This window comes from Pteropus vampyrus, unplaced genomic scaffold (assembly GCF_000151845.1).
Source record: "Pteropus vampyrus isolate Shadow unplaced genomic scaffold, Pvam_2.0 Scaffold361, whole genome shotgun sequence".
Lineage (NCBI taxonomy): Eukaryota > Metazoa > Chordata > Mammalia > Chiroptera > Pteropodidae > Pteropus > Pteropus vampyrus.
Genome location: NW_011889142.1, coordinates 229,192 through 243,826, shown reverse-complemented (window position 1 = coordinate 243,826; position 14,635 = coordinate 229,192). Strand labels below are relative to the sequence as shown.

Sequence of the window (14,635 nt, the reverse complement as noted above, 5' to 3'; positions counted from 1 at the left end):
GCCGAGCTCCCTGTGCCGAGCTCCCTGTGCCGAGCTCCCTGTGCCGAGCTCCCTGTGCCGAGACCACTATCGACTCCTAACTTGTACTTCTTTAACCCTTCCAAGAAACTGTCTTGAAGTTTGTAATGCTGGAGCCAACGAGAAGTGACTGCTTTTCTTTTATTAGTCAACATATCTTTGGTGTGTTTTGAGCATTATTTGCAACTATCCTTAAGAGGCCCTGGTGACGGGCAATCTTGAAAACTGGCAAATAACATGCCAAGAACAATTCATGAATAAATAAATCTCAGTATTTGTATTAATTTTTTTTAATTCGATTTTATATGTTGCTGTTTCTAAAGACAGCCACGAAGAGCAGTAATATACAAAAATGGGACAGAAATGTGATAGTGATGTTTTTGACTTCTGTGAAAGAAAGGAGCTATTTTGGGGATCGAAGAAACAGGGAGGAAAATACTGGAAAGGTTTGCTTACCGATCGCCTCCTATCAATAAAATAACTAATATTTAGCGCTCTACAATTTAGAGAGCACTTTTACATAAATCTGTTCTCTTGCCAGTAACCCTATACCGTTTCTACTTAGTGATACCGTACCTAAACTATTGGGTCAAATCGGGGGAAGAAATAAAGGCAAGCTCAGAGAAAGAGAACCAGATGCGGACCTGTGGAACAATATTCCAATGACATTTTCGCTCACTTGGAAAAAGCATAATACAATTAAATCTTTTTATTTCAGTGGCCTACTGATTAGCTTGTCTGTATGATGATGATAATGATAAAAAATATGGATAATTAAATAAATGGATCACGTAGATAGAAGATTCACCATGAAGCTAGGAGACATTCTAGGATTCTTCTAAACTAAGTGTACAAAAGAAAAATGTTAACCTTAAAACATACACACACACAAATTACTTGTACGCGCTAAATCTAATTTACCTATTTATTTATAAGGCTAGACTGTATAACAGAAAACCTCGACCAATGCTATTTTAAATGAAGAACAAAAACGTTTAGGTTGATAATTTTTCTTCTTGTTTAGTCGATCGTGAATTTCGATTGTTTTAAGCCTGAGAAAATCTCATCTATATAACCATGGTCAATTTACACAGTTTTGTATTAGAAAACCTGCAGTTACGTGAGTCGATCAAAATATTCTGGAGCGTGAGCACCTTTGAAATACCTTCCACGCAAGCACAGCCATCTGTACGAACTCCCAGTTAGTTACTCGCGATCGGCTCTTACCCCTTCCTTCGGGTCTGTGTGGAGTCCCCCTCCTGCATGGCCATGCCAGCACGTCCTCTTTTCTATCAGCGGCCATGTCTGCTGAGCCTAGTTAAAAATGATATCAGGCTGTCCGTTAGCCATTCCAGAAATTCGGATCTTTCAGGATCTGACAGTGTATTGGCTTTCCTACTGACGTTTGCTACTACAGTACTGTGCAATCTGGTACTGTATCATCGGCAAGCAAAGTGTATTATACAGCCAATTAATCAAATCCCACTTGCTCTCCGTGTATACGTTCTTGCTTTACAATTTAATAGTTGATTTCACACAACTGATTATTTTTCTTATTATTCTGGCTCACTCACATACATTTAGAAACAAAGTATGTTTTAATACTTGACAGTCTACCTTCTGCTACAGGAATTTGCACAGGTTTGTCTTTCCTATTACATGGTCAATTTCTTAAGATTAGGTACAGTCTCTCTGCCTTGCGTCTCCCATGGCACATACCGCACGCAGTGTCATGCACACAGAGAGGGCAGTAGATTTCAATGCTTGTTGGATCAGCTTGTAAAATAGAGCTATCTACAAATCTTCCAACTAGCCTTGAAAACACGCAAACATCTTGCTTATTATAATTTCTTTAAAAGGCCTTAAGATTACTGCTCAGGTTAGAGAACCAAATTTTCAATAATTTGAGAAAATCTAATAGTTAAGAGAGTAAAAATTAGGCTTAAAATTTAGGCTCGCTAATATCTCCTTCTGCAATTAAAAAAAATTAATGAAATACAATACAATAATGCTTCAATAGTCATAATAATAACTGATGAATAAGGGCAAGTTGTCTATAAACACAATGTGTATCAACACCAAAGCATAACAGCATCGGCTTTGGGTCAAGCTGCAGAGGAAATTATAAAAAGCAAAAAAGTGCCTCCTTGTTCTCACCAATTGAGAAACAAAAAGCAACTGCCATAAATGGGTTACTGACTTTTAGATCAATAAGCTTAAAGCATTTTTAAAGGGAAAACACCAAAAGGTAATTTTTAGTGTGCTAATGTCTCTTTGTGACATCTGCTTCCCTGTGAGAGTGAGAGACATGTTACATCGAGGGGTCTAGAGAATATCACACAAGATGATGAGGTCTTCAACAGAGCAAAAGATTCAAATATAAATAAACTCAGTGGTGTCATGAACAATGAGAAGATTGAGCACATTCTCCCTTAACTTAAAACTTTAATTGAATCATGGAAAATCTAATTCATTTCTACAGCCTCTGCATAAATTAGAACAATGCCTTGTACCTTGATGGCAAATAACTGTTAACCAGAAAAGAAAATAAAGGAAATACCCAGGATTTCGACCACCTTCTGATTTCCTAGCCTTTTTCTATCTTAGAGATTTGTCTTATGTTAAAGCCCTGAGATTTTTTAAAGGTGTCTTTCACTAACATTAGCAATGAAAAATAACGCTCGACAACACTGAACTCAGCATCACTTACCAAACAGATTCTAATTAAGCTTAGAGTCCTTTGAAATTCTGTCATCTGAACATCTTCTAGGGTAAAGAAACTTTACTCACTTGAAAACTTGCAGCATTCTCCATAACAGATACAAATTAACAGGACAAACAAGTATCAACAAGCTGCCATTACATTTCTAACAGCTTTCTGAAAATGTTACTCTAGCTGGCACTGGTCTCAAGAGATTCAGATTTCTCCAGGAGCAGAAATATATCAAGATTTCTTTCTCCATTTCCAGTAGCAGCAACATACCTTCTTATTCCATCTAGCCAATATTTAGGGAAAAAATGAAAACGGAAATCCTTCGGGAAATATGAAATATGTAGTATAAATTGGAAAATGCTCCCAGGGCTTAAACACTTGTCCTAGCTATATGTAGAAGTGTCTGCTTAATCTTACCCTTGAAGCATCTAATACCTGTCTTGAATTGCCTTTTTCCAGTCTCTGCCATGCGCTATGTCTCAAGGACTCTGGGATCTGCAGAAGAGGAAAAAAAGGGGAAGAGGTTTCAGGGTGAACAGTTGGAAAGATATCCTTTACTGTCTATAAACGTACGCAAAATAAAACCATAGAGATGCTTATGCTTTCGAAATGTGCCTAAAAAGATAACAAACACAATGCGTGGTCCAATATAACGTAAATTATATCACTCATTAAAAGTGTCGAATTGCATTTTATTTTTGCCCTCTTTCTCTCTGGGTTTCTCGGTCTTTGTTACTTGAAGACTCCCAAGTCTTCACAGCCGCTTCTCTCTTAAATGGCTACTATGCTCTTTTTAAAAAACTCCTCCATTTATTTAACTCTATTTGTCATATTTTATTGTGTTCTCCCTTGTATCTGCTCCCTCTTTAGTCTTACTCCGACTGCTAAATTTAGATACTGGTCACAAGATCAGTTTTGCCAAATATTTCTGTATAACCAGACGACGGACTTCAAAGAAAGATTCCTTGGGCCAATTTTTTGTCTTGATAATGTCCCAAAAGTGGAGTTGAAAGAAGGCAGTATAAAGAACCTCTCCATGGTAATACCAGACAGGCATCTGTAAAATGGACACACATCCTTCAGAAATGCACCAGAAGTTTAGTGAAGAAAAATTTACCTCTTAGTCTCTCCCAAAAGGCAAGTGATGCTTAGGCTTTACTGAACCAAAAATGAGTTTTACAAATGGATTAATGTCTGAATATAAAAGTTAATGTTGTACAGTGCAATAGAGCAAAAATCAAATCAACCAAAAAACCACCTCCATACACAAAAAGCTAACCAAATTATTTTAAAAATTAACTCGGCTCTTAGCTGAAATGTAATGAGTAGTTGATTTCTTATACATATTTGTAAACATATAAGGCATTCCATGAATTATACGAATTTCAAAAATCCTAATGGTTGTTCGCACGCTGTCTTGCCAAAGCCAAGCTCCTACACGGTTCCACGTACCCTCGAACCTCCACACGCCGTCCACTGCGGGGGACGCCTTTGTGATGCTTAACTCAGCTGTTTTCCTCACGGCCCTTCTCCACACTAAGATCCCACGCGAGCTTTACTCCCTCATTTTCCAGTTTTTCATAAGTGCCTACTTCAAGTAACTGTACATCAAGATGACCTTGCATGTGTTTGTACATGCACATGCAATTTAATCTTCTTTGCCTTTCAAAATTTGCCAACTTCTCTCAAGTGAATGACTATGCGCCTTCTCTCTCAAAACCATGCCTATGTATGTGGTCAATAGGTAAATGTTGGTGATACACTTAACAGCAAAAACATACATTCTGAAGTGATATTCATCAAAATGAAGATCATTACCATCAAATCTATGCCATTGGAATTATTCATAAAACGCCTTCAGAATTTCGAGCTCTCTCTTTATCTTTTTCGAATCAAACCATTATTTCCCATAATTATCAAGATTCGAGGTAAATGATTTTTAAATGTTCATACTCAAAGTAAAACTTCCAGAACTAAAATAGCATTGTTCAAATTATAAACCATTTCAGACATATAAAAAGTTCCCAAAACAATATAATGAACACCTACGTACTCACTATCCAGCCTAATAAATAACGGATAAAAAGAAAGCCCCCAAAATGCTCCTCTACAATGTCGTCTCCTCCTTAAGAGAGAATCCGTATTGATTATCTAAAGGAAAAACACTCGTCACACAATTGGTTAACTCCTTTGGAGTGCTAGTTCCGGCGCTATTTAAAATTATTTTTTCCTCTGGAAAAATGTTCTGAGTTCTCAAAAGGAGACTTACAAACACTTCGGAAACATGATACATTTCTCAGGTAAGGGCTGTGTCTACTCTGAACGCCCTTCGGGGTTTATCTTTCACTTCAAGAATGGGACGTAGTGAGCATGGTTCAAGACGGCGGAGCAGTTAGATCCTCAAGTCACTTCTTCCAGTGGACACGCCAAAACTAAAACCACATGCAGAAATACTGTCGCTGCGAAAGCCCGGAGGACCAGCAGAACGGGTTTTCTGCAGCTAAGGTGTTAAGACAAAAGACGTGGAGACGTGGAGACGGTGGCAGGGGCGGAGACGCGGCCTAGTCAGGACACACGCCCTCGGTGTCCCCGATCGCAGCAGGAGGCACTTCGGAAGGACAGAAGCCCTCCACGAACAGTGACGGCTCCGAGGCCTACATCCGATCACCAACATGGAGGACCTGCACTGCGAAGAGGAGCCCCCCGAATATCTTGCTTGGGAAACCAATGGGGCTTAAGTTCAAGGGCTGTGGAAACCGACACTCTGCTCTTAAAGGGCTCAGAGCGCAAAGTCACACTGGCTGAGTCCCGGCAGGGGCAGCGGCCCGAAAAGCACCTGTGTCACATGTGAAGGAGACACACTGACTAACCTCGGGGCAGGAGCTAGAAGTGCAGGGATCTGTTGGAAATCTCTCTGGGGACAAAAGCGCTGGCAGAAGCCATTTATTTTCTTTTTTCTGTGCACTCCTGCCACCTAGGTAGGCCAGCTAACACTCCTCACCACACCCCGGGATTCCCTTGCGGCCCATGATGCCCAACCTGCCTGGCCCACCCAAAGCAGCTCTAGTCAGGCCACACCCCTCAAGTAGTTCCTGCAGGCGTGGGCGGTTGGGGGTGACGCAGCTCACACACAACGCACCAGCGCCATTCACAGGTGAGTCCCGCAGCCAGCCAGGCCAGAAGCCAGCCCCGCACACCAGGTCATCCGCACAGACAAGTAAAAACTGAAGGAGTTTATTACCACTAAACTGGCATTACGAGAAACTTAAAGAGACTTCTTTAAGCAGAAAATGCTTAAACAAGAACTAAGAAAATATGTGAAAGAAAAAAATCTCACTAGTAAAGGCAAACGTATAGAAAGGTAGTGAATCATTCACTTACAGAGCTAGTTAAAACACAGAAGCAGTAAACCATCTATATCTACAATAACTGGTTAACAGACGCAAACGCAAAGGAAAAAAGATGCAAAATATGACATCAAAACACAAAACATGGGGGAGGAGTAAAAATGAACTGCTTTTAGAATGTGTTTGAATTTAAGCAATCCTCAATTTAGACTATTATCCGTATACCTTTTTAAATGTAAATCTCATGATAACAATCCAAAAACCTATAACAGATACACAAAAAATAAACAGAAAGAAATCCAAACAAAATGATAAAGAAGATAAATCACAAGAGAGATGGAGAAAAAGAAAGGAACAGAGAACTACAAAACCAACCAGAAAACAACAAAAAGGCAATAAGTACATATCTATCAATAATTACTTTAAATGTAAATGGATTAAATGCTGCGATCAAATGACCTAGGGTAGCTGAATAAAGAAAAAAAACAAGACCCACACATATGCTGCGTACAAGAGATAACTTCATATCTACAGACACACACAGACTGGAAATGAAGGGAGAGAAAAACAGATTCCATGTACATGAAAATGAAAATAAAGCTGGGGTAGCTATACTCACGCCAGACAGAAAAAGACGTTAAAACAAAGACTGAACCAAGAGAAGGGTATTACGTAATGATAAAGGGATCAGCCCAACAAGAGAATATACCACTCGTAAACATCTATGCATCCAACATAGGAGTACCTAAACATATAAAGCAAATATTAATAGACATAAAGGGAGAGATTGATAAGTTATACAGTAGCAGAGAACTTTAATACACTACTTACATCAATGGATAGATCTTCCCGACAGAAAATCCAGAAGAAATCAGTGGCCTTAAAGAGTACATTAGAACACATCGACTTAATAGATATACACAGAATGTTCCATCCAAAACAGCAGAATATACAGTCCTTTCAAGTGCACATGGCACATTTCCCAGAATTGCTACTTCAACGTTAGGCCACGAAACATGTCTCGATAAATTTAAGACTGAAATCATATGAAGCACCTTTTCTGACCTAAACCATATAAAACTACAAATCAATTACAAGAAGAGAACTGGGGAAAAAAATACATGGAGGCAAAACAATAGGCTACTGAACAACCGATGGGTTAACGAAGAAATCAAAGAGAAAATAAAACAGGAAATAATACCTTGACATAAGTAAAATTGGAAACACAACATCCCCAAATCTATGGGACACAGCAAAAGCAATAATAATACTAAGGGGGCAGTTTACAGCAACACAGGCCTACCTCCAGAAACAAGAAACCCTGAAATAAACAATCTAACCTCACGCCAAATAAATGCAGTACACTGAAAATGACAATCTGTCGGCCGGTCCATTTGAAGAGGCAAATAACACTGGAAAGTCACGTTTATTTCACCTAAAAAAGAAGAAATTCTCCAAAAAAACTAAAAGTTAAGGATTCTGTGGCCTCCGAGCATAATAATGCATGCTCTCTTTTAAACCAGCACTATTTACCCACTGATCATTAAAAATATGAATCCTCAATACACAGTTGCATATGTACAATATCTTGCTCTGTGTAGATATTCAATAAATATTTAGAAAATGAATATCAACACTAAAACCATCAATCAAGCAGAGAGAATGACCAAGACACAAGTGAGGAGGCTAATAAAATGGAAACTCGTTCCATTACAATTACATTCCCCCTTTAAGGTAAGAATTCAATCTTTACAAAAAATAATCCTATTAAATAACTTCTTTAGTAATTTCTAAAATGACTGCATCCTTTTTTTACAATAGTTAACTTTCATAATCCGAGTTATGCTCAGTGTTTGACACTTCAATCATTTCCTAAAAAGAAAAAGAGATAAAGAACAATTTTGAAATTGTTGATCCATCAGGGATTTGGGAGCCAATCATAAATTCTGCATTCCTGAAGCTGTAGAAACAAAACTACATTTACAACTGCTCATCCAGTATCAAATAGTCACGTGTGAATATTTTTATCACCTGATCATTACAAAACCTAAAACATTTAAAATTAAGCTCTCAATACATTTCTAAAGAGAAACTGTTGTAATTTGAAATTCCATTTAACCTACTTTAAGTGCCTATAAACTAGCTTCTTGACTCAGTGGATAAATGGCAATGTAGCGTAAATGTTCAATAGTTCACGGTACCAGGTCTTCGTTAATTAAGCCACAAAAATCATCAGGTTGAACTCCACTGACATGAAATCTGATGACTCTAGAAAAGGGGTTGGCAAATTTTTTCCTTAAAGGGCCAGACAGTAAATGTTTTAGGATTTGCAGGCCTGTAATTAATTTGTCACAACTACTCAATTCTGTCATTGTACTGTAAAAGCAGCTATAGGTAATACATAAATAAATGAGTGTGGCTGTGTTCAAATAAAACTATCTACAGACAGTGAAACTTGAATTTCGTATAATTGTCATCTATCACAAAAATTATTCATCTTTGATTGTTTTCCCAACCATTAACAAATATAAAAAAAATTCTTAGCACAGAGGCACTGCAAAACTTGGTGGCACACTGGATTTGTCCCAAGGACCACAGATTGCCAACTTCTGCTCTAGATGATTCCTGGACATCCCCGCAGCCTCCAAGAATTCTGAGAATGCCACAAAAATCACCAGCATCGCCATCACAAAAAACCAACTCACGAAAAAAAATATCCACAGAATCCCCCTCTTCCTCGACCAGGGTTCCTTCCAGCTGCTCGTTTCCCCGTCTCTGGGGGCATGACACCAGCAGCAAGGCCTATTTTGCAGACAGCACGATTCTTCATAGAGTTTTGACGTTTGTTCAGGCAGTTCCTATGAAGTAAGTTTAGATGTTCCCATTCATATGAAAAACTCATTTATCGTGACATTTTTATCATCGTGAAGCTTGGTCACTGCTTCATGTGTTTCAGCCGAGTGGCAGCAGATCCCATGCGGTTTGCTAAGAGAGTAACAAAGAATTACAGATCGATCGTCAAATTCCAAACAATCAAAACAAATGGCTCAATATTAAAAGGTAAGAAAAAACTTCAGAACCGACCCCTTTGAAATCATGTTAGGGGACAAACGCATCAAGAGAACTGTATCACATTAAGACTAATTCACCAAGGGCACATTTTAGAAACAATCAACAGTGACTCATTTCATTGAGCTGGCTTACTAGAACCCCGGACCCTTCGAAAATTGGTGTGAAGCCCTCAGTACTTCTAAGACTCCTAGCCCTACGGTGTCTACGCACAGAATGGACACGTTGCCACACCTCTCACACCGCAGCTGGACTGCTCAGAACGCGAAGAAGCTGAGAAAGTGGAACTGGACCTATTTTCTGCTACTTCACAGTTTCAACTCGCAGGAATTTAATCGTCTTGCTCTTTGTGTTTACTTATACAGACTTGCGAGAGAATTCTCAAGCGCATCTTTAACTGTACGCTCCAGCACCGAACACTCTGCATCAGCAGCAAACCTGCCACTTTATTCAGTTATGTTTTTCTATAAATGCTCATTTATGTTTGTTGCTTCTTACGGATGTGTCAGACTGCTGCCAAAAAGTAAATTACCTGGAAAAACTCATACAAGAAAGAGTTTGCACTTGCTCGGCTCCTTCTGCAAGGCTCATTCTGCAGGTCACATCCGAAATACCCTGGTATCTTTATAAGCATTCCAACAAAGTCTGATGACAGGCAGTCGTTTGGTACGAAATGTGACACGATCTTTGCTTATAACAGAGGTGCGGACTAAGAGAATATTGATGTAAACGCAAACCCAACTCTGGGGCACATAAATGATGTCTAGCACCAGATGGAAAAGGTATTCTAAAGAAGGTACAAGCAGACCTCAGAGATATTGTGGGTTCGGTTCCGGACCACTGCAATAAAGCAAATATCACAATAAAGTGAGTCAAAGGGCACAGAAAAGTTACGTTTACACTATACTGTAATCTATGAAGTGTGCAATAAGACTGCCTACAAAAATGATGCACGCCCTTTAATTAAAAATACTGCTAAAAATGCTAACCATCATCTGAGCCTTCGGCGAGCCATAATCTCTTTGCTGGTGGAGGGTCTGGCCTCGATGAAAACGCAATATCTGCAAAGTGCAATAAAGTGAAGCGCAATTAAATGAGCTATGCCTGTATTTGGTTTTGTTAATTTTAAACTCCTTCTGGCTTATCCGTCTACATTTAGTCTCTTTCTAGCATGCTGAAAGTAAACTTCTATTATAGAGGTAGGTAACATGGCATTTGAGGCTGATAGCGATCTGACAATCCTTGCTTTTTGTTTCTCTTTTTTTCGTGTTGGAAGATTTCTCTCTCTTCTACCTGCCTATTTTTAATTGTTCGTTTAGTACTACTAATGGCACTCAAACCTGAGAAGGTCACTAACCTCTACTCCATAATCTCCTCCTGGTCTAACTGATCAGAGACACGATAGAGAATGCAGCTGGGGATTTCTGGTTATACGATTATTGCCCAAAACAACTGAATTAGCTTCTCAAATAAAAAAGGGACATTTTCAAAAGATATTGCAGCCTCTCAAACACACATACACACACAAAAACGTCTAATTTTGCTGCTTCTCATTTACCTCATTTATTCGTTTGAGCCCTGAAAAGTTGTCATTTTTTAAAAAATATGCACTCTTCTTTTCGACAGCACTTCGAAAATGCCATCAGACAACCATAACTCATACTTATTTTCACATAATGCCAGGAAGAAAACTGACAGCTCTGTTAGAAGTGTTTTTAAGAGCTAGATTTTTTTTCTAAATGCCGTGAAGAGAAGCACCCAGAGCCTTAAAGTCGCTTTGCAATGTTTCAAGAGTAAACAAACCTTGCTCTAAATTGCCATATCGACCTTCTTAAATTGGAGTCACAGTTGCAATGCGAAAAGGTTTTTATCTTACACACTGTACGTGACAAAAAATTTAAATATATGATCCTTATGCTTTATGATCTAAAACTGACTGATGCGGGCATAAATATCACAGCACGGTAAATGCAATGAGGGTATGATATGTCTTGCCTGCTTTCCCATCCTCATCCACCTAGAAAAAAGCCCTTCGACTTTAATTCGTCCCTGGAGATGCTTAGCCCAGAACAAAACGGCAGATTCATTGACAGCCAAGTTAGTTAGTATTTTACCCACTTTTCATATTTTCACTGCGAGCTCAGTTTGCTGAAGTATTTTCGCATCGGGATTAGAAGCAGTTACGCTATCACCGTTTTTAGTAAGAACCGTTCGCTAAGTACCGTTTGGCTGGTCTTCTGCCCAACACGACCTCATCTCGGTTCATTCTCACTATGCGCTACGAGGTATTTATTATCATTGTTATCATTATCATTATCATTCCCATTTTACAGACTAGATACTGGTTCAGAGAGGCTGCCTTGCTCAAGTTCACACATCCAGGAAGTAGTGGAATGGAGATGTACATTCCTACCATTGTCGGTATTAACAATATCGGTAACATTACGGGGCCTGGTGAGTTTACCGTCATCTTCCTGATTGATAACCTTGAACGCCTAGGTTAACTTTGCTGTTGTTAACAAGGCACACACGATGTTTGATTTTTGGTAGAAGCATCCATGAAATTGTGATGTTAAAAATAAAAAGAGACATCACTCCAAAGTTGCAGAGTAAGGGACTTCAGAAATGTGTGCCTCCGCTAAAGCAATGACTAAGCTGTCAAAAACTCACGGAAACAACTTTCTGTTGTTTCTGGAATTAGAACTCTGGAACCTAAACTTATAACAATCAGGGAGATATCATGAAGAAAGATATTGCCAAATTTCATCAGAGAGCGTTCGGACATTTGTGCATGTTCACCTACCATCTGTCATCCCACAGCCCCAGAAGTGGCCATGGGGATGAATGGCATCTCTCATGCCTGGTACCAGAGGGGGAAAGATGGGCCTCGTTCTCAAAGAACGCTGTGTGTTTTGACTTGTGTGGCACCTCCCTGAACACCTGGCTTCCCTTATTTTGCCCCCACGAGAACTCCCTTTGGGTTGGAGCAGCCTTCGGTGTTATTCGTTGGCAGCATATAAAGGCACACACTAGCTTTCAAATACATTAACGTGTGTGAGGCAGGGGATAACAGAGGGCAAGCAGGGGACAGAATAAAAAGGAATAGTCTGGGGAAGGAGATACGTGGCAGAATAAGGGCTTTGAAAGCAAGTAGCATTATTAGTTTTAAAAGTAACAAAATTTTAATAAAAAAACGCAAAAGTGTAAGTATTAACAGCCATTCAATATGATGCCAAGAAAAATTAAAACTTAGAGAAATATTTACAAAAATAAGAGATTAAATATCCTAAAATGAAACATGAATGATCCCATATTGGAAGAACACACGGTGCAAAGCGGAGAAATAAAATAACTAAACTATCATCTAGACATATTCACCATGAAATTTAGAAATGTCGAAGAATATATTCTACAAGAGTCTAGAAAGAATAAGCAACAAAGTAAAAGAACCAGATGGACACCAGACTTTTCAACAAGTTGGACTAGATGTAAAAAGACGATTGAGTAGGATTTTCAAAACACTGAAGGAAAAGAATGTCAAACCTAGAGTTTCACACACAACTAAACTGTCTTTGTAATATGATGGCATTATGGGCACAGATTTCCATGGGTGTGTTCAGTTTGTGAGAAGTCATCAAGCTGTATACATATGATATTTGCATTTTTCTGCAATATCTCATTCTTGAAGAGTTAAAGGAGTGACATCACAAGATGTCAGAAAAAGAAATCCCATTATCCTTCCCCCATGGAAACATCAATTTAACAATAATATGTGGAGCAAACTACCTTCATGGGAATTCTACATTCCAGTGAAGATGCTGCAGCGCCCTAAACAAGGACAAAGTCTAGAACAGCTGTACTGAAAAAAGTAGAAAGACCAATTTCACTTTATTGATGTGAGTCCCTCCCCCCACGTAGCAGAACTGAGCGCCCAAACAGATCACCCCACCCTGCAACTTTTCTTCTCCCCCAGGTGTGATGCTACAGTTAACGCAGCTTTGCACAGCTGGGAAAAGGCACACGACTTGAGGCTTCTCTCTTGATAGTGAGGGAGAGGAGTGGAACATGCGTCCAATACTCCAGCCTTTCAGAGTGCTACCCGAGGAGCTGGCTGCTGTCTGGCCTGGCTTGCAGCTCTGATGGAACGAGCATAGTTTGGATGCCTGGAGGAAGCTGACAATGTAACAGAGTGAGGGGCTTGCTGTGGGAGGCACACTCAGCATCAGGAGGAGGTGTGTTAACTTGAGGCTTCCACCTTAGGAGGGAAAAAGGAAGTGAAACATGCATCCAACATCCTAGCTTTTCAGGGGACTGCCCAAGGGAATGGCTTGTCTTGCCTAAGTCCGAGCACTGATTAAACCTGGCGTGCTATAGTCGCACGCGGCAGCTGAGAACAAAAAAAGTACCTTAGTGACGTGCTACTGTTTCAGAGACACGAGAGAGCAAGAGATTATGAGGCCCTGGAAGAAAAGACCAGAAATCCCTCTAACTAGAAATCTACACACGCAAGTTCAGAGAAGACACATTCACGGGCCCCCAACATCTCTAGCTGGAATGATCGGTGAAGGTCTTTTCCAGTCAGAGCCAGTGCGTAAAGACTAGGAGATACGACTATTTCTTCAAATGTGCAGTGCCAACGCAAAGCTAAGAGGTTCATGAAAAAAGAGAGAAATAAGGTCCAATCAAAAGGAAAACATAAAGTTCCAGAAACTGACACTAAAGACATGAAGGTATATGGAAAAGACCTGACCAAAATTTTAAATTATCTGTCATAGAGAGGCTCAATGAGCTCAGGAAAATGGTGCACAACTGAAATGAGAAATCAAGAGAGATCTGGAAAATATAAAAAAGAAACACATTTTGGAGCTAAATAATACAAAAAAAACTGAACTGAAAAATTCAATAGCTGGGTTCAATAGCAGACTCGATCAAACAGAACAAAGAAACGGCCAACTTGAACAAAGGGCATTTGAAATTATCCAATCAGAGGAGTAAAAAAAAGAAAAAAAAATGAAAAAGAGTAAAGTAAGCCGAAGAGGCCTAATGGACATCATAATATGAATCGGTGTTCGTATTATGGGAATCTCAGAATGAGGAGAGACAGGTGCATAAAAATTAAATAGCTGAAAACTTCCCAAATCTGGGAAAAGCAATGGATAACCAGATTCAAGAAGCCAAAATAAACAACAACAAAAAAAGATTCTAAATTTAATATTATAATTAAATTGTCAAAACTCAAGAACAAAGAGAGAGATTTGAAAGCAGAAAGAGAAAAGTGACTCATTACATAAAGGAAGCCCTAATAAGACTAGTAATGGACTTCTCATTGGAAACTTTCCAGAACAGAAGGGAATGACATGGTATATTCAAAGCAATGAAAGAAAAAAGTATCAACAAAGAACAGTATATCCAGCAAAAGTGTCCTTCAAAAAAATGAAGGAGAGATGAAGAATTTCAAATAAACAAAAGCTGAGGGGATTCATCAGTG

The 14,635-nt window shown here is 39.2% G+C and overlaps 1 protein-coding gene across 2 annotated transcripts in view; it reads right to left on the bottom strand.

Annotated features, from left to right (window-relative positions):
• ABCB7 (ATP binding cassette subfamily B member 7) overlaps positions 1-14,635 on the bottom strand; it is a 76,619-nt gene that overhangs the window by 42,657 nt on the left and 19,327 nt on the right. Inside the window, exons 2-3 of one of the 2 annotated variants that reach the window (XM_011379500.2) lie at positions 3,149-3,226; positions 1,246-1,332 (exon numbers count right to left, since the gene is read on the bottom strand). In XM_011379500.2, the coding sequence (XP_011377802.1) occupies positions 1,246-1,332; positions 3,149-3,226 (165 nt within the window). The remainder of the gene's footprint in view (positions 1-1,245; positions 1,333-3,148; positions 3,227-14,635) is intronic. The other variant, XM_011379501.2, reaches the window with a different exon arrangement.